The 26,745-nt window shown below is 37.0% G+C and overlaps 3 protein-coding genes and 1 long non-coding RNA gene across 6 annotated transcripts in view; 3 read left to right on the top strand and 1 right to left on the bottom strand.

The window, feature by feature from the left end:
* The first annotated feature begins 446 nt into the window (after positions 1 to 446).
* Positions 447 to 1,609, top strand: MED30 (Mediator complex subunit 30). Its single transcript, XM_081976178.1, has one exon. The coding sequence runs from the start codon at positions 596 to 598 to the stop codon at positions 1,520 to 1,522; it is 927 nt and encodes a 308-aa protein (XP_081832304.1). The 5' UTR covers positions 447 to 595; the 3' UTR covers positions 1,523 to 1,609.
* Positions 1,610 to 5,032: 3,423 nt separating this feature from the next.
* LOC145726900 (uncharacterized) lies at positions 5,033 to 5,430 on the top strand. The gene is made up of 2 exons (XR_014177736.1): positions 5,033 to 5,116; positions 5,185 to 5,430. It is a non-coding gene; the product is annotated as an uncharacterized LOC145726900 (long non-coding RNA).
* A 1,905-nt stretch (positions 5,431 to 7,335) lies between these two features.
* LOC145726898 (uncharacterized) lies at positions 7,336 to 20,203 on the top strand. 3 transcript variants are annotated; one of them, XR_014177735.1, is made up of 5 exons: positions 7,345 to 7,477; positions 7,531 to 7,781; positions 7,831 to 7,984; positions 13,613 to 17,601; positions 17,646 to 20,203. XR_014177735.1 is itself a non-coding variant. In XM_081976182.1 (4 exons), exons 2-4 carry the CDS (start codon positions 7,595 to 7,597, stop codon positions 14,034 to 14,036), a joined length of 765 nt encoding a protein of 254 aa, XP_081832308.1. In that variant the 5' UTR covers positions 7,336 to 7,477; positions 7,579 to 7,594; the 3' UTR covers positions 14,037 to 20,203. The 3 variants fall into 3 exon arrangements, 2 of the variants coding, with proteins under 2 accessions (XP_081832308.1, XP_081832307.1); XM_081976182.1 differs by having other exon boundaries at positions 7,336 to 7,477; positions 7,579 to 7,781; positions 13,613 to 20,203; XM_081976181.1 differs by having other exon boundaries at positions 13,613 to 20,203.
* The window catches only part of Nak (Numb-associated kinase), a 49,146-nt gene continuing 42,406 nt past the window's right edge, over positions 20,006 to 26,745 (bottom strand). The window contains exon 12 of the mRNA XM_081976175.1: positions 20,006 to 25,691. Within this exon, the coding sequence (XP_081832301.1) occupies positions 24,220 to 25,691 (1,472 nt within the window). The 3' untranslated portion in view covers positions 20,006 to 24,219. The remainder of the gene's footprint in view (positions 25,692 to 26,745) is intronic.

Below are 26,745 nucleotides of genomic sequence, written 5' to 3'. Positions count from 1 at the left end.
AACATATAAACAACAATATATAATAGCAAACAAAAATTACTTTGGCAAGTAATCCCAAGTCTTGACTTTAAACCTTAAAAATTAATTTAAACATGGAAAAACTCAATTTCCACAATACAAACAAATGCAAACTGTCAACCACTATTTCGGCCATATTGGAATTTTTGGCATGCACCTTCTTGGCTTTCTTGTACAGAGGGCGGCGTGTCACGTGATTGTCCCTATTAGATGTCAGGAAAATGGCGGCGCATGCGCACTCCGACTTTTCAACCAGTATTTTTTATCGGCAACCTTTTTTGAACAAAACTATTATCAATACTATTTGCCTAAAACTGACGGTATATAACCTCTAATGTATGTGACTCTAACGGTACATTACCTAGCAACTGCTAACTGAATGCTAACCTAAAAAGATGAAGAAATGAAAAGAAGAAGAGAAACTGTCAATGTCAAACTTCAATGGTTGTGGACATAACCTACAAACTAACCATATAAATATAAATATATTTGTTTAAAACGTTTAAAGGGGGGTATTTTCCACATTAATTTGTGGTACAGACTTCAAAACGTATAGTAGTTTCCTGGAATTTGTACTATGTCGGCACCATCGCACCACTTCATGCAAAATATGAACAATCCAAATCAAGGTGGCCTACGGGGCTCATTCGGCCCCACAGGAATGCAAAACCCAATGGATATGCAAGGCGGCATGCAGAATCAAATGGGAGCTCAAATGTCTCAGCTCAACAATCAAATGGGCGGCACCATAAGTCCCATCGGTTCTCAAATGAGTGCCCAACCAATGCAGGGTGGGATGGTGGCTGGTGGCATGCCTAATCAAATGGGCGGACAGATGCCTCTAGGAAATCCCATGCTCAGTCAAATCGCCAATCCGTTAGGTGGGGCAATGAGTCCAATTAACACTCAAATGGCAGAGTTTAATGCTGGAGCACTTAATCATCCAATGCATCCTGGAGCACCAACACCTGGAGTACCTCCAACACCACCTCAAAGTCACACACCGCAGCAACAACAACAGCAGCAGCAGCAATCCAAAGAGTTCAATACTGCATCTCTGTGTCGACTAGGGCAGGAAACTGTACAAGACATAGTCAGTCGAACACAAGAGGTGTTTCAAACATTAAAGGCCATTCAGCCTCCAGCAGGTACTGCACAGTCGGCTAATGCAAGCAATGAAAAGAAAGCTAAAGTACAGGAATTGTTAAGGACCATCAGAGTATTATTTAAAAGGCTCAGACTTATTTATGAGAAGTGCAATGAAAATTGTCAAATTCAGGGAATGGAATATACACACATTGAGAGTCTTATACCTTACAAGGATGAACTAGATCCAAAACATGAAGACAAAAAGAATTCAGAAACTTACAGGCTGTCGTTTGAAGAGAGTAAAGACGTTATGGAACAAGTAATTTTGAAGAATAAGCAATTGAAAGAAGTTATTGACCATTTGAGACGAATAGTGTGGGAAATAAATACTATGCTAACCATGCGAAAATCATGATTAAAACTGTTTATAATATTTACATTTTAAAATAGTTTATACTCTACTTGGGAGATCTGTTTTTAATGTATAAATCACATTTTTCACTCCAGGTTTTTTATTTCACATTTCCTAAGACAATAAAAGAATGAATGTTTGCTACTTGGAAAGTGGAAAAGGGTTCAAACTAGTGATGGGTAAATTACCAGTAAAATAAATATTTTACTTTAACAGGAAAAATTGACCAGTAAATTACAAATACTGTGTTTCTGGCAGTTCAAATTTTGACATCGCTTTTCTCCCTGACTGTAACAAATTTTGTAATGTTTGTCAGGTTATTGGATAGAAAATTTAATGAGGATTCCAAAAATGTGCTTAAAACAGTAATTTTGTCACTCTAAGTGGGTTTTACAGACAATTTTGTTCCTAACTGTTCTTTCAGACAGTTTAAACTTTGACATCCCTTTTCTCCAAGACTACATTATTTTAGCGTGTTTTTTATGTCATTAGATGGGAAATTTAATGAGGATTCGAAAACTGTGCTTAAAAACATGATTTGGTCACTCCAAGTGCGTTTTACAAACGATTTCATCCCTGACTGTCCTATGTCCTGTATTCAATTTTCAAATTACAAGTTCACTGATTTGTAAATTTGTTGCAAATTTTTAAGATAGAATTTTTTGCTTTGCACCACCGGAAAGAGGAGCTCAAGACGGTTAATTTGAGTGGTTCAACCTCCCTGAGCTCCGAAAGACAACCGAGTTACAGGGTGTTTAAATTTCAGATCACAATTTCAACTGATTAACATATTTGCTGCACCAAAGCAGTTTTTCCTAAATAACTCGAAAACGGTAAAGGTTACAAAAAATATGCAAGAAACCAAAAATGTTCCTAATCAACAAATTAACCCAACACCCTTAGTTTGCAGGACAGTTTTTCCTTCCAGTATACAGGATGTGTATGAAAAGTATGGTGGTTCACTATTTTTGTCACCATGTAGGCAAATTTTTAAGATAGAATTTTTTGCTTTATACCACCGTAAAGAAGACCTCAGTACGGTTAATTTGAGTGGTTCAACCTCCCGGAACTCCCAAAAACAACCGAGTTACAGGGTGTTCAAATTTCAGATCACAATTTCAACTGATTAACATATTTGTTGCACCAAAGCAGTTTTCCCTAAATAACTCGAAAACGGTGAAGGTTACAAAAAATATGCAAGAAACCAAAAATGTTCCTAATCAACTCCTTAACCCAACACCGTCAGTTTGCAGGACAGTTTTTGCATCCAGTATACAGGATGTGTATGAAAAGTATGGTGCTTCACTATTTTTGTCACCATGTAGGCAAATTTTTAAGATAGAATTTTTTGTTTTACACCACCCTAAAGAGGAGCTCAGTACGGTTAATTTGAGTGGTTCAACCTCCCTGAAGTCCCAAGAACAAGCGAATTACAGGGTGCTCAAATTTCAGATCACAACTTCAACTGATTTGAAAATTTGTTGCACCAAAGCAGTTTTACCTTAATAACTCAAAAACGGTGAAAGTTACAAAAAGTATGCAAGAGATCAAAAATGTTTCTTATCAACTCCTTAACCCAACACCGTAAGTTTGCAGGACAGTTTTTGCATCCAGTATACAGGATGTATATGAAAAGTATGGTGCTTCACTATTTTTGTCATCATGTAGGCAATTCTTAAGATAGAATTCTTTGCTTTGCATCACTGGAAAGAGGAACTTAAAACGGTTAATTTGAGTGGTTCAACCTCCCTGAACTCCCAAAAACAACCGAGTTACAGGGTGTTCAAATTTCAGATCACAATTTCAACTGATTAACATATTTGTTGCACCAAAGAGTTTTTCCTAAAGAACTCAAAAACGGTGAAAGTTACCAAAAATATGTAAGAGATCAAAAATGTTCCTAATCAACTCCTTAACCCAACACCATAAGTTTGCAGAATAGTTTTTCCTTCCAGTATACAGGATGTGCATGAAAAGTATGATGGTTCACTATTTTTGTTACCATGTAGGCAAATTTTTAAGATATAATTTTTTGCTTTACACCACCGGAAAGAGGAACTCAAGACGGTTAATTTGAGTGGTTCAACCTCCCTGAACTCCCAAAAATAACCGAGTTACAGGGTGTTCAAATTTCAGATCACAATTTCAACTGATTAACATATTTGTTGCACCAAACAGTTTTTCCTAAACAACTCAAAAACGGTGAAGGTTACAAAACATATGCAAGAGATAAAAAATGTTTCTTATCAACTCCTTAACCCAACTCCATAAGTTTTCAGAATACTTTTTCCTTCCAGTATACAGGATGTGCATGAAAAGTATGGTGGTTCACTATTTTTGTCACCATGTAGGCAAATTTTTAAGATAGAATTTTTTGCTTTATACCACCGTAAAGAAGACCTCAGTACGGTTAATTTGAGTGGTTCAACCTCCCGGAACTCCCAAAAACAACCGAGTTACAGGGTGTTCAAATTTCAAATCACAACTGACATACAGAATTTTGCTTTACTTTACTGGTAGGTAAATCTATGCCCATTACTAGTTCAAACAAACAACATATTTTAAGGCAGATCTTTTATTTTATAATAACTAAAAAACGCAATGAAAATAGCCTACCATCTCAAGTTTTACAAAGCGACCAATTGCAGAAAGCCAAGAAATCAAGATATTTTTACTGTCCGGTGCGACACATTCAAGAATATCATGAAATTTGCATGGATGCAAAGTGAGAAATGGGAGACATAATACTGGGTGATCCATTTGTGTTACAGCCTTATACATATCCACCTCCTGAAATTCACTGGTAACTTCCATCCAATAATCTTCCATGGTTAGTAGAGAACCATTTGGTCTGGACAGATTGAAGCAAAGCACTGGTGAATTGTAACTGGTATTGTATACTACATGGATTTCGATTGTTACTACAGATTCCTGATTTTTGAAGGGGACTATATACTTTTTTGAAAGGTATGTCCCATAGTCGGTATTGGGTGTTGTATGTAACTGCCAATTATCAGAAAGATCATTCGATACCTGTGCAATCTGTTGACAACATTTCTCAAACTTTTCATATGAAAAGTCGCATTTTCCATAACGCACCATTTTCCTTCTTGATCTGTTCAACTTATTTTTCTGCAGTACTTTCTGCCTCTAAACTCTTGTTTATTACCAGTTTCTAGAAGCTTCATCGGTCTAGGCAATCGATAAAAGTAAAAAATTAAATAATTCAAAGTATTCAAAATGACTTTGAAAAAAAAAACAGAGAATTCAAAAAATGTAGAATATTTTTAGGTTAGAATTTCCGGCAGGGTTGCCAAATCCGTCGACTCGATTTCTCCATTCGAATTAAAAAAATCCCCTAAATATGGGCATTTTTTAAAAAAATCCCCAAAAAAAATGTTTCAAAAATTATAATTTGTTATTTCTCTATTTTAATACATTTTCCTAACAAAAATATTTGATTTTTCATTTTTAAACAGAGTTTTAAAATTAATTTTTTTTTCTGGTATGTCAGACGGCTGTCACCTCACTTGTCAGTATGTCCCCTCTAAGGAAACAATTAGATGGCGCTGGCGCAACTCAAACATAGATTAGTAGGTAATTTTACATAATTGCTTTTTTGTATTAAGAATAACTAGATTATTGTGATTTTATTTGATTTTCAGATTTACTAACTACGATTTGTGTCAAGTTTCGAGTAGTAAGTGTCAGACCTAAAATCCCGAGTTATTCCCCTGGTAAATATTATTCCCCCAGCAGAAATTCTCCGGAAAAAATATCCCCTATTTTTTGGGAAAATTCTCCTAATCTGGCAACCCCCTGAAACAGAGAGAAGAAAACATGATTACTCGATGTTGCCAGTTCTAAACTTGTTTGAAAATATAAAATTTTCAATTGAAATTTCTTGACAATTGTAGTTTTTAATTTTCCAAGGTCAAACCAGACCATTTTCGATTTTCCTTAGTCAAAGTAATTTTTTGAATTAATTTGAACCTGGGGAACACAAATCTGACGTCCATTTTGCTCTAACTGGCACCGTTTTGTACATGACCTTGAAACTATGTCAATTTTGACACTTTAGAGCGTGGCACCCTGGCAAAATGACATTTTGACAAATGACACTTTACTATATCGATTACTGCAAGAAAACGTTTCTAAATCCCTCATTTTTGTAACTTTTAAGCACAGTTTGACAGTTTTGACGTTCGTGGCAGTTGTCACGTGATTTTATAAGACTATTTAGCTAGACTATGAAGTGACAATTGTCAAAATAACTGTCATAAATATCAGAAACACATTTATATCAAATACTGAAAGAAAACGTTTCTAAACCCTGATTTTTGCAACTTTTGAGCATGGTTTGACAGTTTTGACGTTAGTGACAGTTTCACGTGATTGTAGAACACTATTTAGTTAGCCAGTCACGTGACAATTGGCAAAATAACTGTCATAATTCTCAGAAACACGTTTTATATCAAGTACTGCAAAAAAACGTTTCTAAATCCGGATTTTTGCCACTTTTGAGTATTGTTTGACAGTTTTGACGATAGTGACAGTTGTCACGTGATTTCAGAAGACTATTTAGCTTGACAATAAAGTGACAATTGTCAAAATAACTGTCATAAATCTCAGAAACACGTTTTATATCAAATATTGCAAAAACACGTTTTTAAATTCTGATTTTTGCAACTTTTGATCATGGTTTCACAGTTTTGACGTTCGTGGCAGTTGTCACGTGATTTCAGAAGACTATTTAGCTAGACTATAGAGTGACAATTGTCAAATTAACTGTCATAAATCTCAGAAACACGTTTTATATCAAGTAACTACTGCAAGAAAACGTTTCTAAATCCGGATTGTTGCAACTTTTAAGCACAGTTTGACAGTTTTGACGTTAGTGGCAGTTGTCACGTAATTGTAGAACACCATTTAGCTAGACGGTCACGTGACAATTGGCAAAATAACTGTCATAAATCTCAGAAACACGATTTATATCAAATACTGCAAGAAAACGTTTCTAAATCCTGATTTTTGCAACTTTTGTGCATTGTTTGACAGTTTTGACGTTAGTGACAGTTTCACGTGATTGTAGAACACTATTTAGTTAGCTGGTCACGTGACAATTGGCAGAATAACTGTCATAATTCTCAGAAACGCGTTTTGTATCAAATACTATAAGAAAACGTTTCTAAATCCTGATTTTTGCAACTTTTGAGCACAGTTTGACAGTTTTGACGTTAGTGACAGTTTCACGTGATTGTAGAACACTATTTAGTTAGCTGGTCACGTGACAATTGGCAGAATAACTGTCATAATTATCAGAAACACGTTTTATATCAAATACTGCAAGAAAACTTTTCTAAATTCTGATTTTTGCAACTTTTGATCATGGTTTCACGGTTTTGAGGTTCGTGGCAGTTGTCACGTGATTTCAGAAGACTATTTAGTTAGACTATGAAGTGACAATTGTCAAAATAACTGTTAAATCTCAGAAAATCGTCTTGTTTCGAAAACTGTGTTAAAATGTAATTCTTGCAAATTCTAGTAAAATTTTGACAATTCTGACCATAGGGACAGACATCACGTGGTTTTAGGGAATAATTTGTAGTAAGAAAATGTCTGTTTTAAGCGCATTTTTAGAATCCTTATTAAATTTCCTATTCAATAAACTGAAAAAGTATATGAAAAGTTTCACAACCAACATAATGGCAATAACGTAATTAAAAACGATACACAAAACAGGAGAACGGTATTTATACAGTTTTAACGGTAGACTTGGCAACATTGCTAGACTCTTGAAATTGTCAAATGTCCGAATTGCGCCATTTCCATCAGCTGTCAATGTCAAAGCGCCAAGCACCTGTTGCTTGTGTTGTGTTTTTGTTTATTTGTAAACATGCACAAGACTTGAAATCAGATAAACCATTATCATATAGATAAACTGACATATCATTGAAAGTGAGTAACCTACATTAATACATTGTCAAAATATCTGAAAGTTTTTCCAATAGTTTCGTGGTGTCTTATTTTGAAAAAAATCACATTTCACTATTGTACAGCTGAACTCCACCCTAAATGATGGACCAATTAGGTATAGAGAAGCGGCTTTCTCTCAGCTACTTAATATGCATAGCCTTAGGAGCCACTGCCAGCATCACCACTGGTGTTGCATGGGGCCATTGGTATCGAACATTGGATCAGTGTGTTGGTAGGAATTGTAGTTGTATTATTTATGGCAAGAACACACTGAACCGCTTTCTTGGTAAGTTATTCTACAAGTTTAAACGATTGTGACTGTATGAAATGTGTAGGTGGAGACCAAGCTCCGTGCATTTGGGTGACATTTGGGCCATTACTTTATGTGTTCTTTTGTCTCTGTTTTACTTGCTTCCATGGCTACAGAGTTCTGTTTACCACCAAGTCACCTAGTATGAGAACCACTCGATCTGTGATAGCTAGAACTGAGTAGGTCAATGTCAGATTGTTTACAGGGTGTTTGATTATATTTGGACTTATCTGGTTTTAAAAAACCAATTGACATTCAATTTTGACTGTGAAATGAAATACATCTAGCAACAAAAGGGCATAATTACTAAAGCCTAGTTTATAAAACAAAATTTAATTTTAGTTATTGGCCTTTCAAGGTAAGAGATACTCCCTCTGGTGATCAGTTTTTAAAACAGTTTCCCCCATTCCAGCTGTCATTTCTCCCTTTGTTTACATTGATTTTGACAGTGACAGTGTCATATTATTTATAATGTTAGGTTAGGAACGTGTTGCCCGATTTTAGTTAAACTGGTGCTGCCATCTTAACTTGAAACGCCAATAGTACTAAGAATGCTTATGATTGAAAGGGTTGATAACAAAAACAAGATTTTAGTTACTTTTAGTGATACTGTTCGACTTACTGAAAATCCAATTTTTCTTCCAAAATACAGGGTGTTACAAATTCGATGCATTAGTATTGTTATCCCGGAAACTACAGGGTGATTCACTGTGATGGTATTTTAGAAGTATTTAGAGAACAACTCAATATTTTTCCTTGCAATTTGGAGTGTAGCCTAGGTTGGATTCAAACTCTCTTTCCAAAGCATTTTGGACATCAGTTGGAAAGAACACCAACTTTTGATTTTCAAATGGAACATGTTTTTAATCTCATTTTTGAACTCCTGGCAAGAAGGCTAGTAATTAATGTTAATACTTCTCTATACCAATCTTGCACCGTTTCTTAGATATTTTATAAAAATGGTGAATTTGTCAGCAAAACGGTGGTCTAAACTTTAATTCAATTCTCAAGTTCTGAAAGGTTTGCTGATGTGACCTTTTGTCCTCAGTTAGGCAATACTACATGGTAGAAAAGCCCAGAGACAGAAAATGAAAAAAACAGACAGAGTGGTCAATATTTACCTTTCAGTCGGACAGATAAAAAACTGCAAAAAGTCCGTTTTTTATAATTTGTAATAAAAGAACATTCAATTTAGAACAAATCCATGTATACATTTCCTATACCTAACTTCAACCGTTTCTGACCTATTAACAGTTTTTCCTTAAAGTGCCTATAAGTTAGTATTCCATACTAATCTGAATACGGACACCTGCTGGTGCTAAGTTTGAGCCAGTGTTGAATTTGACAAATATCTGTCAGAACATGTTGTAGTTCAATCAACAACTAGTCATTATGACCAAGAAGGTGTCCGTATTCAGATTAGTATGGATTACGATTGAATGCGCCCTTTAAGGAAAAACAGTGAATAAGTCAGAAAAGGTTGAAGGAATGTTATGGAATTGCCTTAGAATGTTCAGAATTTTATTTGATGGTTCCTGAAATGCAGTTTCTTATTCTGAATTACGGTTTTCTGAATCTCACTTGGCCTTTTCTGAACTACATTTGGAAATGGTGTAGCGACCAAAACGACTTAGCAATAAAGCGAGTTACCTATGGACCGAATATTCTTCCTTCTGAACTACCCCTTAAACGCGACAAGATTTCTTCTTATTTAAATTCTCAGTAATTTACCGGAAGTATTCTCTTACGCTTTCGTCAGTTGTTATTAAATGCTTGCCTTTACCACAAACAAAATATGAAATTTGAAACATTGTCATCAAATTTAATTTGCACAAATGAATTCAAAACAGAATTCTTTCTTTTCAGCCGCTGAAAACGCTCTTCTACTGGGTGGCGCAAAAAAGATGGGAACTTGTATTTAGGGTACTAAATGTACACTATAACATTGGATATTAAAGAAAAAAATCTATTTTTAAAGATTACATCGCCAAGATGATGTTCGTTTTGCCGGATGTATTCAGCAAGTCGATTTTGAAAATTGTGCATGACCTGGTGCAAAGTGTCAGGCGTTATTGCTTCGATCTCCTCTGTAATCCTTGTTTTCAGTGCGGATAGGGTTTTGGGACGTGTATTGTAAACTACACTCTTTAAGTAACCCCATAAATAAAACGCGCATACTGATAAATCGGGGAAACAACATCACCGATCCTGGAAAAGACGTGTTTACCAAACAAGCGCCTGTTGCCATTGATACTGTTGCGGTATGTGCGATTGCTCCGTCTTGCTGAAACCAAGTGTTTTCCATGTCAATGCCAGGTACACTGTGAATTTTTGCACCCAGAAATGTCTCAAGCATGGTAACATAACGCTTAGAAGTTACTGTCACTGTGTTTCTCTGATCATCTTACCCCTCGAGCAGAAACTGCACACCATACAGTAACCTTAGGGCTAATGCAGGACGTTGATGAAAACAGCAGGATTTTGTTGTGCCCTGTGAATTCTGCTTGTTAAAGTAGCCATTTAAGTGAAAATGAGCTTCGTCTGACATCCATAGCTTTTCAATGAAATCGGCATTCTCAGTTCTTGAACCACTTGCAGTTTATAGGGATGAAACTTCAATTCACGGAGGATTCTTTGGATAGATCGACGGCTTACAGTCTGCCAGAAGACTTTCTTTTTCTCACTGAACCAGTCTGTTCAAAACTTGCAACCCACTTTCGGATTGCATGTTTCGTTGGAATGCGAGCGCGAGGAGGAAGATTGAAATGCTGCCTAAACCACCAATGTTATTGGAAAGTTTCCTATTCTCTTTATATGTGGATTACTATTCATGCAACCTCCCTGTCTAGGTAGCAAAGTTGCTACTTTCCGTGCTCCCATTTTTGAAAGTTAGCAATGTCAATATTTTATCTGAGGTTAAAAACAAAGTTCACAAACTGGTCCCAATAATATAATCAAACACCCTGTAATATATACAAGGTGGTTCAAATTGATTGTAAGATAATTCAAGGGTCGAAAGTACATAAAAAATAAACTCCAAAGTGTCATATGAATTGTAGTGGAAAAGTGCCCCTAGCGGGGTTAGCAAACCTTAAAAGTGAGCCACTAAACGAAGAAAGAAAAACAATTTTTTTGGGGGGCACATACAGGGTGCGACAGGAAAACTTGCTGATTTGAAAGGTCAAAGTCAGTGTTGCAAGGTGATCCGGGGTTTGTCATTGTAATGGATTTGAGACATTCCCAAGTCACAGGGAGACAAATCACGTTAGCGCGCCGGCTACGGTACGTCATATCTCAGGGAGATGAGGCGCTCATGGAGGAAGTTTTTTGTGCTGGAAAATTCCATTGAAGTTCTCGATGTGTGTGCCACGGACCCTACCTCACCTGAAGGACAACATTCGCCAAGTCCACCACACTTCCATGAGCGCCTCATTTCCTTGAGGGGTGACTTCTCTTTCTGGGGATGTCTCAAATCCATTGTTTCCAATCACAAACCACGGACCTAGACAACATTCGTCAAGCGAAAACATTCCCGTCGATATGCTCGCAGGAGTGGAGCAAAACTTCAAAAAGCGGATGGATCAGTGTATAGCTAGGAAGGGCCGCCATTTGTCCGGCTTATCGTGGTCGTCATGGTTCAGTTCCGAAACGTGACACAATTCACAGATGGGTTCAGAATTTTCGAATTTCGACATTCGAATTGCATCAACGTCTACTTCATAGTGAGAAGTTGATTCTTTGGTGCGCTATGAGCCGTCTTGGAGTTATTGAACCTTTTTTTCTTTGAAGCTGCAAGAGGGGCAACTGCCACTGTAACCTCTTCTGACTTCTTCGAATTCCGACGAAGAAGAATTAACACCAGCCATGTTTGGTTCCAACAGGACGGTGCCACAGCGTCTACAGCCCGAGCGACAATTTACCCTGGACACTTAATCTCTCGTTTCGATGATGTGCCGTAGCCCCCTCGTTTCCCTGACCTTACAGCTGCTGATTTCTTTTTGTGAGGATACTCAAACTACACAATCCTATATCTTTTGGTCACATTCTACAGTATTTAAAATCATGCCCTTTGAAAAATCTTGTAGTTTTTTCATACTGCTAGCACTAAGATGGCCTAATTTTTTATGCCACAAAACATTTTGATCCCTTCTTTCTGTCATTAAACATTTTTCTTCAGTTGACAACTTAATACAATAAAGTCCACTACTGTCCTTTCGACCTTGCAACACTGGTAGTTTATTTTTAGAAACGACCACTTTGGTTCTTGTAAATATTACCTCACCACCATTTTCAGTAATTTTATTGACCGATAATAAGTTTTTGCTTAACTCCGGAACATACAACACATTTTCAAGAACACATTGATCTGTTTCAATGAATCCTTTACCCTCTGATGTTATAGATGAATTCTTCTTGGCTACTAAAACATCTGAACAATCTGCTTGTAATGAAGTGAACAGATTTTTATTGCTTGTCATATGCGATGAAGCTCCAGAGTCAATGAAGAAAGTTGCTGTATTTGATTCTAAATCCATATCTTCACATAGAAAAGCTATTTTGCTATGAGTTTCCTGTCGACTTTGATCTTGGCTTTGTCTGTTTCGGAAGTAACAATTGCTTTCTATATGATTTGTTTTTTTACATATTCTACATGACCTTTTGTCACAATAACGAGCAATATGTCCCTCCTTGCCACATTTAAAACATTTTCCTCCAAATCTTGTTTTATTCTTATTTACTGGTTGTTGTAGCTGAGCTTTAAAAAGCATACCTTCGGGTTCGCATTGTTTCTTCTGTCTTTCTTCTTCTCCAATCAGTCTGTTTGAGAGATTTTCAAGGGTTTTATCACCTTGTGAAGTGGATTCCCAAGACGTAGCAAAATTTCTAAACTGATCAGGTAATGTTGCAAGTATTTTAGATACCAACATACTGTCTGGGATATCTTGTCCAAGTACTCTCAGCCTACATGCCAAGTTTTCAATTTTGCTAATGTGCATTAAAATGTCAGTTCCTTTGCTGTACGAGAAATTAAAAAATTGTTGCATCAAATAACATTTTTCGTCTTCTGTTTGTTTCTCATATATGTTTTTACGCTTGTCGTACATTTCTTTAGAACTTTTACAGTTAAAAATATGCATTAGTTGCTTCTTATCTATGGATGTTATTATTATTTTCTGAGCTCGGGCGTCTTTCCTTTCAAAATCTGCTTTTTCTTTTTCATCTGCCAGATCTTCCATTTTCTTTATTCCTGACACAATTTCCCATAATCCATGTGCCTTAAACAGGATTGTGACTTGAAATTTCCAAATTTGATATGTTTCACTATTTGTTAATCTCTCAATCTGAGAAACGTCTTCCTCCGTCATTTTAGTTTTTAATTTTATGCCTTTATGACCACGACCAAACACCAGGTCCAAATTTTATTTTTACTGAAGACCTCTGTAACACTATCTTCAAAATCATTTCCGCAGCTTAACGAACTCTGGGCCCATAACCTGTTGGGTTGTAATCAGCAACAGAGTAATAACTTTGAACGTTTTATTTTATGATATGAAAATTAAATTAGACAGCCTGAAAAATTTCACAACATCAACTTCAAACAAAACCAACTTGTATAAGTACTACACTGTACTACTTGTTATACCATATTACAAAAAGGTAATTTTACCTTTTTACAAACTAGACATAATTTTAACTCGTCTTATTTAAGATTAGTTATAACAAATTCTAACACTTTCTACCCTTTAGGTATCCTACAATCAATTTGAACCACCCTTTAGAACAAGGTTCTACGCTGACTGTTTCAGGCATGGTTCTACTGTACAAATCACAGCAATATCGCAGGAAGACACCAGTCCCCTACCCAAAGCCTTCTGGATAACCGCCTCTGTTTTAAGTAGTACCTTTTTTATTTACGCTTTTGCGAATTTTATAGTATTCGCCGACGGTTATTACACAACGTGCAATCAATACAGACGGGTACTAGAAAAACTGTTGGGCATGCACGGTACTGTCTTGCCGGTAATACACGCCAGATTAGCCTGTCAGTCAGTGTTTGATTTCATGGATTACATGAATTTGGACAGCGAGACCGCTTACAGGAATGGAATAATCAATACGGGTCTGTCTTTGTTGATCGGTTTGACAGCTTCCTTTTCGGCTTGGTTATTCTTGTTGTTGGCCAGTGTTTTAAATATTATAATGGCCAAAAGGCAAGCACAAAACACTTAATTTCTGATGATTTAGCTTGTTACCAAGTGTGACCCATTTTTACCTAAAAACACTACCAGATACTGGGATTTAGTTAAGGTATTAGAAAGTAAGAAAAACTGCTCAGTGAAATATGCTTTAAGTTTGGTTCAGTATTATTCCTTAGTTAAGGAAATTACAAAAAAGTGCCTTTATATTTTAATTTCGTTGTTTAGAGGGGTATTTATAAGGCAGTTGCTATTAATTGAGTTATACGAGTAAAGTTACTACTTTTTTTTATAAAAATATTTATACAATTACATTTAGACAGGTTTTTAGTATATTTTAGTACAAACTTTGATCATCAGTTACAGGACCTCGGTAATTAATTAATTGCTGCATACTTTGATTTCAATGCCTAAGGAAGTGACACAAACAACTGTCATTGTGAACTGTTTTAAGTGGCTAAGTTAATCAGCAGCTTACTTGAGCCCTAATTTTTCAAAAACAAGATACGAGGTCCTTAAGACTAAACGCGCAGTTAAGATAGTCACCATTTTCCGATTTATCAGACTATGAAGGCTTTTAGTCCAGGCAATGAATGCTCAAAAAAGCGTATAGAGGGAAATGCTTGGAACACAATTTTCGACTTCGTAACTTTGTTTCGACTAGTTAGGAGGTCAACATATCAAAAGTCGCCGCCCGTAGCTCTTGTTTTAGAGAAGTTTTAGAGATATCCGCTCTTGAAAGTGTGTAATATTGAAAACTGAAATTTCTTTCTTCACATTATCGCTCTTTTTGACCGGATAACTTTTTAACCATGCACCGAAAAGCTGAATGCTGGCTGTAGGGTTTGTTGGTAAGAAAGCAATGGCTAAAATGGTCAATTCAACATTTTCTAACATCAAATTGACTAGAAAGCTCTTCCTCTTTCAACAGTGAACTCATCGGTTCAAATCAACGACGAAAAGATTCCTGTGAACCCATTCTTGCTATTCCGACGTATATCCATCAGCAAAAAAAAAAAACGAAGATTAAAGCTATACGTGAAATACGAATTAGCCCCGTTCCCATTAGCCTTATTCAGTGAAAGTGGGATGAGGAAAGCGACTAAGTTAGCGCTGTACAAACTATTCAACAGTACGACCAAGCATGTTCATGTCGCACAGCTACAAATCGTATTTGACGGAGGGCTTCTCCTTCATAAAGTAATTTGGCAAAGAGGTGCAAAAATATCGACAATTTGAAAGAGCTACATCCACTTTATCACGAAGAATTACCACGGAAAGAGATGTACTGTAGTCTTTGACGGTTATTCGTCATTCATCTCAAGCACAAAAGTAGCAGAGCAGCAAAGGCGCTATCGACTCAGGAAGTCTGCAGATATCTATTTCAGTGAAGACACCGAGATAAACGTCAAACAAGAAGATTTTCTGTCGAATCAGTTCAACAAAAGCAGACTCACCAACATGCTTAAGGTGAATGTGGACAATGGGATTAGAACCCTTCAAGCAGAAAGTGATGCGGACGTTCTGATTGTGGATATGGCTGTGGCAATGTCGGAAACGACAGCTGTCTGCATTGTGGGAGAAGATGTCGACCTCACTGTCCTTTGGATGGCTAAAGCTGATGCGTATAAGGGACATTATTTTTATCAAGCCTGGACGTGGAAAGATGAGAGATTCCTTAATCTCGTCTCAAGAGCTCCAGCACCAAGGTTTCAAGGACGTGCTGTTTTTGCATGCATTTACTGGATGCGATACAACATCTTCCGCATTTCGAAAAAGCAAGGTCGCATTTGCGACGTTGTATCTGAAGTCGCCAGCAGTTTTTTAAACTGCTTACAAAAGGCAGGTGAAACCTGTATGTCAAAGTGGTGTGGAGCTCAAGCTGGTGAATGCAACAAGTCATTCTTGAAATTCGTGGCCACCATCAAACCTGATATCTCTTGTTTTCCTCTTACCGAAGGAGCAGTAAAACAGCATTCCCTCAGAACATTCCATCAAGTTCAGCTGTATCTAGGAAATGAGAGCTGCCTCCTCAGATGTATGGGTGGAAGGTTGAGAACTGCCTGGTCCCCGTGCACAGTGAGTTAGCAGCTGCACCGGACGATATTCTTAAGATGATTTTCTGCCGTTGCACGAAAGACTGTGCCGGCGCGAAGTGTGGCTGCAAAAAAGCAAGCCGCAAATGTTCCCAAGCATACCATCAAGTTGACTCCGAAGATGAAGAGGATCAGGAGGATCCTGTGACCGTTTCTTTACAGGGGTTGGAGAAGACGATAGCGAAACAAAAGATGAAAACGAAGACTAAGATCAAAGTCCTTCCTCCCTCAAGAAAGCAAGAAAATAACCGAATTCTTCCTACTGTTGTAATGTAAAAATAAACTTTTTTTTTATTAGTCGACAGTTGACTTAAAGCTTCAGATTTTACGCTCAACACTGAAACTGCTTTAACATTTGAAGGAGACAATAGATGCAGTAGTAAAGAAATATACATTATTGAAAAGATTTTCATGATCTACAACCCTATGGCCAGTATTTAGTTTGTCGGTGCATGGGTAAAGATTTATCCGCATACTGGATCGGAACGCAACTTTTAGTCCGCTTTTGTTAGGCTTTTTTTGACAACTCTACTACAATGTTGTTCCTCTTTCCACCCATATTCGTTAGCAATTGCTCCAGATATATCTTCTGTTTCTGGGCTTTCGTCCAGATCTTTAAGGAACACTATTTTAGTTTTCTTTAGGATATCAATCGTTCCATTATTTCCATACAGTTTTGCATACAGAACAGTTTATGAAAGTTTCTTGATTTTCTTTGTTACCGGCAAATTTAAGTTGCATATCCCCTGTGCTGTTTTCTTTACGCTTTTGAGAGTAATTAGCTTAACCCATTACTAGACTTCTGTTTCTTTTCGTTTTCTAGCCATTTTGTTTGGTAAACCAAATACCTAGATGTCCTCGTTTCTGCGAATCGCTATTCGCATATTTTCCTTGCTGAGATTGTCATTTTGTTTGAAGTGGTTGCAATCGCCAGTTTATTTCTATTTTCTTTCACCGTCTGCCTCTAAAATCTTTGTCATGGCCTGATATAGGTCACTCGTCATATCTTGGCTTCCTTTCTCTGTGTCAGTTCCCACGATAAAGTAGAATCTGGTGCTTGCATCCTGAGTTGCTTTCCAGTGACATATGAACTGCTCGAAGTAGAATTACTTTTGACCGTTCCAGTGGGTGCTGACTTTTCGCTTTTACATTGCTCCGTGTTGTAATCCCCTGCCGCATTACCCTATAATTTGGTACTTGTTGCTCCGTTAAGTATATGCAGTTGAATTATAGTTTGAATGTTCCAGTGCTAGGCAAAGAAGAACAGAAGCTGTACACCTCGGAGTACCCTGTTCCTAAATTGTATTCACTGAGTGTCATTCTCGGACTGCAGTACTGAGTTTTTTACAAGAGTAAACATTTTGTTTGGAACCAAAGATTCTGTTTTTAGCGGTTTTCGCAACTGAGGCATAGTGTTTGCTAGATCCTCCATAAGTCGGGTCGAGGATAACCGTATCATGAGTGTCCTGGTCTAATATACTACCTTGCTCCTTTGTTGTTTTGGTGTAACAATCGTCCGGCCAATCGATGTCAACAATTTGCTGCAGTGCTTCCACGTCATCTGAGCTCTCGTCCAAGATGTTCTTAATTTTATTTCCTACGGAGCTACCTTTCTTAGATTAGCCTTCGTAATCCATACTTGTTTGGCATGCGATTTCTCTGGTTTGCCTCATGAAGCCAGGCCCATGTTTCTCTCCTGTTAAGTATTCCAATCCTCCTTGTTAGCTTCCGGCTTATATCCTTAATCGTTTAAACTGCGATGTTCACTTTCAGGTGTATTTGGGCGGTTTCTTTTCGCTAGTTGTCTAAGCACTGATGGTCTGGACTATTTGGGTCACTCGCCAGCACAACTTTGTCATCTTGGTCGTCCATTGTGAATCTAAAAGGAAATTCTTCCCCACTTTCACGATCATCGACTTTCTTTGCAAGTGCAGTCGCAGGTGTAGATTGTTTTGTTTTGGTTTTATCTGCAATTGAAATGGAGGATATCAAACCGAGCATGGTTTTCGTAGTCCACTGGGTGCAGAAAGTCATTCTGAACATTTTCGGTATCCTGCAATATTGCCGTAACATTGACCGTTTCTGAGATATTGGAAATTTTACTTTTTTTTTTTTTGAAAATTGTATGTCTCCGCCATTTTTGGGGTTTCAGCCATTTAAATAAGCTCAAATTGCTCGTATTGAACTGCACTTTTATCTTGTGCTAACCGCAACACGATTAACATATACAGGGTGATCAAAAAACAAAAAGTCTACTGGATGGGGAAAGCCATTTTGAACATTTCTAGTCTCTTGCAAAATTTCCGTAATTCTAACCGTTTTCGAGATATTCGACTTCATTTACCTGTTTTTCAAAATTGTCTCCAAAATTTTGTAAATTCTCTATCTCGAATATGTTTTTGGGTTTTAGGGACCGTAAAAAACTCAAAATGTTTGTCTTAAACTGCTCTTTCACCTCGTGCTAACACGACAAACGGTTAAACCCTTAGAAGGATCCAAAAAACAAAAAGAAAAATAATCAAATTTGAAACTAACGTTTTTGCCAGTTGTGACCGCGTTTACCCGGATTTAAGTGGATCCTTGCCCCACTAGGTGCAGAAAGCCATTCTGAGTATTTTTGGTCTCTTACAAAATTTCCGTAACTCTAATCGTTTCGGAGATATTCGACTTTTGACTTTTTTTTTGAAACTTGTATCCAAAATTTTCGAAATTCTGTATCTCGGTTACTTTTTGGGTTTTAGGGAGCGTAGAAAACTCAAAATGTTTGTCTTGAACCGCTCTTTCACCTCGTGCTAGTTGCAACACTGTTGAACATATACAGGATGTACAAAAATAAAAATAGTAAATTTTGAAACTAACGCTCTTGCCAGTTGTGACCGCGTTTACCCGGATCTAAGTGGATCCTTGCCCCACTGAATGCAGAATGTTATTCTGAACATTTTTTGTCTCTTGCAAAATTTCTGTAACTCTAACCCTGTTCGAGATATTCGACTTTTTTTATTTTTTTTGAAAATTTTGTCAAAAATTTTGTATCTCGGGTATTTTTGGAGTTTTTGAGACAAAAAAACGGTCAAAATATTTGTTATGAACTGCTCTTTCACCTCGTGCTAACCGCAACACGGTTGAGCGAACACAGCGTGTCCAAAAAAAAAAAAATAAAAACAGTCAAATTTGAAACTAAGGCTCTACATATTGACACTGCGTTTACAGGGTTCTAAGTGGGTGTAGACCCAGTCCACTGAGCGCAGAAAGCCGTTCTGAGTAATTTTGGTCTCTTGCAAAATTTCCGTAACTCTAATCGTTTCGGAGATATTCGACTTTTGACTTTTTTTTTGAAACTTGTATCCAAAATTTTCGAAATTCTGTATCTCGGTTACTTTTTGGATTTTGGAACTCGAAATGTTTATCTTGAACCGCTCTTTTACCTCGTGCTAGTTGCAACAGTGTTGAACATATACAGGATGTACAAAAACAAAAAGAAAAATAGTAAAATTTGAAAAAAAAATTCAAAATTTCTATAACTCTAACCGTGTCCGAGATATTCGACTTTTTTAAATTTTTTTTAAAATTATGGCAAAAACTTCTAAAAAATTTTGTGTTTCGGGCATTTTTGGGGTTTTTAAAAAAACCGAATTCAATTTAACCCTGAAAAGGTAGTTCAGAATGCAGTTAAGCTTCCCAATGGTCCAATTACGTATTTCAAAATAATTGTTGTTTACCAAATAAATCTTTTGCTATCCATATTTAATAATAAAAGTTTGTACTGTTCACATTATTGTTATTACACACACTGTATTGTATATTTTATTATTAGGATACCTTGCCATTTACAATCAAACCTCCCCTTTTTGAGCCATATCACTTTTTTGATACGTTTTAATAGTTTATAGGTGTAATAAACAATTGCTTTTATGTCAACAAAATATATATGTATTTTTTTATAAAGTATAAATGTAAAACTACGTAATACAAAAAAAAGTGCAATAAATAATGTTTGTATACTGTAAAAATAAAAATAAAATAAATACGGAATGCACCGAATGAACAAAAACGCTGCGTCACAAAGTACAATTTTTTTTAAAATAAACTAGCTATTTAATCAAAATATTCGACTTTTTTTTAAACTATTATTATTATTGGAAAAGTACTTACTAACAAGGTTATATCAGCTTTAAAATGCTTAAAATACTATTTTATCATCTTAAGATACATTCTACAGCTTTGGTTTTAATTCAAATAAAGTATCAAGTTCAAAATGACGAACAAGAATTCGTGTATATAGGGTGTCGCTTTTGATTTTAGAAAGTCAAAATTTTTATTTCAGTAAATTGACTTGGTCACCAGAGACACCCTGTAGATAACCAGCTTTGAGACAATACAGTTATGCTATAACTGGGTAATGGCATGTTAATGCAATTGACCATAAATATTTGTGTTAATTGTAAAAGACCTTATTATGGATGTGCAATGTGTTCATGTTCGAATTACATGTAAACTACTAATTTCTAATTTATTATCGAAATAATCAGACCGGTTGTATTTCTGAAGGCACTACCAACGATTTAAATACTATATGGAGTGTTATTATTGGACCTTATTACATGTGAGAGATAGCAAAAAGTGGGTAAAACTAACTATAATAAAAGAGTGGGTGAAGAAACTAATATTTCGTTGCAAATAACTCTACAAACGATATTTCAAGACAAAAAATTAAAAGTAATACAGAAAGGGCGAGTAATACTGGAGTTTCACTATACCTACATAGAAGCAATATTATGTATTTCCAGTAAAATATGAATCTTCAACAACCAGTAAGAAAATAGCTACCTAACACTATTCTAGATTCGATTACAGCCGTACTTTTTCTGTCCCTAAGAACGTCTCACTCTTTTTCTTAAAAGTAGATACATATTATTTGTTTTTTAAATACCGATTTGATAAAAAAACTCAACCATTACTTTTGGTATTGCCAAAACCAACGTCACATTTGTAGGGTTTATGGTAGTTGAATTATAGGCCTTATTCGTTTTGACGCTCTATGGAGCGAGCTACAAAATGCTACAGTCAGAGTTGAAAATAGGCAGACAGAATACATGCCAGGGTTGCTAATCAGAGTTAAGTTGAGAAATATCCGCTTCAACGACGAAAACTTAGAATGGCGGCAAGAGAAGAAACACCGGAACAAGGAAATTGCGATCCTTTCCGATAGCCAAGCAGCCATTAAAGCGTTGAGCTCATCTAACATCAACTCGATGATGGTTCTGGAGGAAAGCCTAATGATCTAGGAAGGAACAACAAGGTAACCCTCCTCTGGGTTCCGGGGCACGTCGGAGTAGAGGGTAACGAACAAGCAGTGCAAAAGCATATGTCCAGGAAGTACTTAATAAATCTGAAGAAGAACTGAGAGCAAAGCTTCCAGGACTGAGGCAGGCCAAAGATCTCCTCGGCAATTTTAACCGAGCAAGATCGAAGACACTGATTAACCTCAGCAAAATTAGTCTCAAGGCATTAACGAGGTTTCTAATGGGTCATTATCGACTCAGAGAACACCTAAGGAAGCTAGGCCTAGAAGAGGACAGTACCTGCAGGTTTTGCGGAGAAGAACCAGAAACACCCCACCACAATTGGCTGGTGTGTTATGCTGTACACCACAGAAGATTAAACACACTGGGATTACCCCAGCTGGCTGTGGAAGAAATACCTCGAACAGACCCACTCAAGATCCTGAAATTCCTAAAAGAACTAAATCTTGAGGAGCTGCTGAATAGATCTAATCAGGTCGCCGTACATCTGTGACCATCCACACCTACCATTACCATTACCATCAGAGTTAACGGCGAAATCATCAATCATATCCGCTATGCTGATGACACCGTCTTGTTATCGGACAGTATAGAGGGGCTTCAAGAGTTGTTAGACAGGGTCAACCAAACTAGTGAGGAGTACGGGCTGAACTTAAAAGTCAATAAGACCAAATATATGGTGATTAGTAAAAATCCAGTCCAACCAGGTAGCGCGTATATAAACAAAAAGCCAGTTGAGAGGAAGGCAAAGGCTGGCTTGAACGCTGTCAGACGGTATGGAAAAAAGCTGCAAGCTTTTGAAATGTGGATTTTCAGAAGAATTCTTAGAATCTCTTGGATAGAAAGAATTACAAACGAAGAAGTACTCCGAAGAATGGGAGGTGAGCCTGAAATCATGCTTACTGTGAATAGTATTTTGGCCATATCATGAGAAATAACAAATACAGAATTCTTCAAAACATAATCCAAGGCAAAGCTGATGGACGTGGAGGGCCTGGAAGAAGAAGAATTTTATGGCTGGCTAACCTGCGAAAATGGTTTGGAGCAACATCTACTGAATTGTTCCGATGCGCAGCCAATAAGATCCGCATACCCATGATGATAGCCAACGTCCGTAATCGGATGGGGCAATAGAAGAAGAAGATGGAGCGAATTTGACGTCATGATGACCTAATTTAACAAAACCATAATTGAACCAACTGTCAAATTACGTCAAATTCGCTCTGCTCGCTCCATATGGAGCGTCAAAACGAATGCGGCCATAATGTTTCAAAGTCACTTTTCATAAAAATGTCTAACAAATTTTATGGAATTTAATACTTGCTAGACTTTTTATGTTTTTCTTGTCAAATTAGGAATTCAAACGAATTACAACCGCTTAAAGTAATTAATTCATAATAAGTTGGTTTATACAGTGTGTCCTAAATTGTCTGGGGACCTAAATTATTATTAATATAAAGTATAAAAAAATGAATTTAAAAAGCGAACATAACCAAATAATATTTTCACTTAACTAAGGACATTTTAAGATTTGACCAAAGCTTTTACCACTTTAAAAAAATGATATAAACTTAATTGCAATTTTATACTTATTAAATAGTTATTTATGCAACAAGTACAAAAAAGAACTTTTTGAATGGGTTGCATACAAATTTTTTTATAAAATCGACTCGTTTGATTACAAAAGCACAGCAAATATAGCATAGTGCAAAAAAGACTTAATTGCACTAGTCATAATAGTTATTTACCTAACAAGTGCGGAAAGTGGTACTTTTCCGCACGAGACTGCAATTGCCCTTGGGCAAGCAGTTAAAGGGCAGGAAAGACGCTTTCCGCATGTGTTAGATACAACATTTTTCCTTCATCCTCTATTTGCAAAGATGATTAAAAGTGTATTCTTAATTGAGAAATCCAATAAACAGTTATGTTTTTTTGATTTAAATGTTTTGTTTTTTGAAAAATAAAATGAGTGCGGAAAAGTAACTTTTCCACAATAGTGCGGTAAAACACTTTATTGCACTAGTGTAAAAACGAAGAACTTGTTGCACTAAAAATCATTAAAAAAAGTGCACTTTTTTGCATGATTTTATATAAAAAAATTAATTTGTCTCTGCACTTGAAAGATCTATGGTTATAATAGGAAAAAGCGTCCAAGTGCAGCTTAAGCACTTTAAAAAAAGACAGCATGTACGTTTGTTAGGAAGAATATAGAAAAATAATAAGGAATACAGTGTAAATGGTATTAGAATTTTTGTGGCACAAACCTTCAGAGAGTTGTCAAAACCTTTCTGTCAAAAAATTTGCGTATATCGCAGCATTGTTTGTCGTTTATGATTGGCCGAGAAAAGACAGCTGCTTTGTTTGACCAATCACAAACTACTCACTGTGATGAAATTTACGTAAATGCAGCGCATCATACAATAAAGTTAACCAAATAATCTAAAAGTAATGGTAAGTGTCAACTGTTAGAAGTCCACATGTGCAGTGTTTGCGTAAATCACAGCACTGTACTTCGTAGTTTGTGCTTGGTGAGCTTTCAGTGTGCTGCTTTTTCTTGACCAATCACAAACTACCCAGTGGGCTGAGACTTACGCAAATACTGCACATGTAGAAGGCATGAACTGGCTTTGGCAAACGAGACTGTGAATCTTGTAACATTCCCCACATAACCAATTTAGGTCACTCTGTATAAAGTTGGATAATTTAAACTAAATACTGAAACAACACATACTTACATAGTCTACATCAGTTACAACTTCCATATATTCGAGTCGAACATTCTCGTAAAGCGATCGCCTTCCAATCCCCACCAGCCACTTCAAGAAAACGGATTTCCCAGCTTTTTCGATCCAGATCTGCGATTTTCCTGACTGGGAGTCCGCAACACTTCGAAGGGCAGCTCGGAACTCGGAATCACCTCTCTTTCGTCCGACGGAAAGTCCTCAAAACTCATATTGCTGAAACCTTCCTCCAGTAAAGTTTTTGTTTTCTTTGATTTGCCCGATTTTTTGGCTGAACCGCTCTTAAAGCCTTTGGAGCTTTTTGATGGGAGCGTAAAAGAACTGGGACTGTCGTCTGAAACGCTATGGTCGCTGAACAGCTGGTATTTGGATTTCATCGAGTCCTTTTTCTTGTCTTTTCTCAGTTTCAACTCCAAGGAAATTGAGGTTCTCACCGGTTTGGGTTCTTCTAAAACGGGTCTGGTTGGAGGGACATCTTCAGGACTGCTGCTTGATAAGTCAATAAGGAGTGCAGTGGCTTGTCCTGGACTGTCGAGTGGTGGAATATCAAATGGTTGTTGCACCATACTCGATTCCGTTTCAGGGACTAAAGTGGCAAAGTCCGGTTCGTGCAAGAAAGGATTTAACGACTTTGGTGGTTCTAAAGGAGAGGGTTCTGAAAAACTTTCCGACGACACAATATAAGGCACATAGTCACTTTTCCGACTTTTCGATCTATTAAAGGGTGCTAAACTGAAAACGTCACTGTCGTCAAAACTGGTTGATGGTGGAATCCACAATGACTCCTTCTTTGCTACGTTTTTGTCCGGATCCCATTTAGTGTTGGGTTGAATTTCACAATCGCTATCCAACTCGTCGTCAGCTAACAGAGGTCTTTCACCATACTGATGCCCGATAAAAATCATGTCTTCTTCTTGCTGCTGCTGTTCTTCGGCAGCCTTTAACTGTTTCCTTTTAGCCCTTGCTATCCTGGTAGTGTAGTCTTCATCGTGAGTGGCCATACTCTCGCATTCCGCGTGATAAGCCGACGAACCGCAGGTTCGAACATCTTCACTTTGCATGTCCTCCTTAGACTCCTCCCCCACTGTTTGGTCGTCCTCAGCTTTAAGATCACTGGCTGAACCAATAGAATCGTCCGAATCTACGCTCACATCATCTTTATTCTCGGACTTTGTCTTCGATTTGCCTTTGTAGACGTTTTGCAGTTTCTCTTGAAAACTAATCTTCCGTCGTTTCCTCACTTTTTCTTGCGTTTTCGCTTTGGCTTCTTCCTGATCACTGCTATCGGAGCTGGCATCCACCCCTTGCACGAGTTTCTCATACTTGTGTCTGTCCTCTAAAGGTGGCAGGTCGAGAGGCAGTTGCATTTTTTTGGAAAACGGAATGTCCCGGTCGCTTTCCGTTTCGGTGGTGGTGCTAATTAAAGGGACGTCTCCTTCGGAATAAGTGTGGCGCGAAGGAGGGTCTGAGGGTGACGTGTAATCTGTGTAAGGGCTAATGTTTTCAGGCTTTTCCTCCACGACTATTTCGGGAATGTCTCGTCGGTGGGCTGTAAAATATAGTGTCACTTTTAAAAAACAATTTTAATAAAGCCGAAAAATGTTATTGTTTTTTTAAATAATTATTCTTCTACAGCTCTAGAGAGTCACTCACCTTAACAATTTTCTAAATGTGATGTTTCTAGACTAAAGGAATTATCAAAGATCAGTGATCGAGAGTCTTAAAACATTCTTTCCGTTAGTCAAAACCTTACAATAATTACATGAACGTGTAATAGTTACACACAATTATTTAAGCGAAATTTACGTAAGGTTGTGTTTACTTAATAACATCCTGGAAAATTTTATTATATCAAAACCAACATAATTGTTAGTGATTAACACCGCGCCAATATAATTTTTGCTCACCACATCCCACACTCCAGCTTACCACAAGTTACGGCCTCGATTCACATATTGCAGGTATGACAAGAGTTTTTGCCGGCTCCCAGACTTTTTTTCAGTAATATACTACATAGAATTTCATCAGAAGTTTCTATCACCCATCTCTCTGATCATTATGCACAATAACTCACAGTTTCGGTCTATACAGGGTGGTCCAGTTTTAAGTGTCAATAATTCACCATTCAAAATCAAAAAAATAAGTTGACTTGCATTGTGTCATTTTTCTGAAAAACGTTTCCTAAGGAAGATACAGTCCTCCAAATTTCAATTTAAAAAATCGTTTTATAGTTTAAAACTGAACATCTAAGACTTGTGAAAGTCCAAATTTGTACTGAATAGTCTAAAAACTTTTTTACTACTAGGAATGGTCTTATGATTCGCTTTCTCAGACTGTCATCCTGGTTGAGTGTCTGAAACTGGCATTCAAGAACTAAAAAAAGTCCGGAAATCAAGACAAAGATTGTATTGTGCATGAAACTCATTTTTTACTACTAAAAATAATATAAAAGTTGACTTTTAATGCTAGAACTGACTTTACTAGGACTAAAGAGAGTCCAAAAGGAACTCACGGAACAAGCGACCATCCCGCGCACTTCGAAGTGGACGAGGAAAGTCAGTAGAGGGCGCCACCACCCGCGAACTGAGTAACGGGTGCTCTGG

Source organism: Ips typographus, linkage group LG3, assembly GCF_016097725.1.
Source record: "Ips typographus isolate SLU linkage group LG3, UJ_Ityp_2.0, whole genome shotgun sequence".
Classification (NCBI taxonomy): domain Eukaryota; kingdom Metazoa; phylum Arthropoda; class Insecta; order Coleoptera; family Curculionidae; genus Ips; species Ips typographus.
The sequence above is the reverse complement of the archived record's forward strand: the minus strand, read 5'-3'. Positions and strand labels throughout refer to the sequence as shown.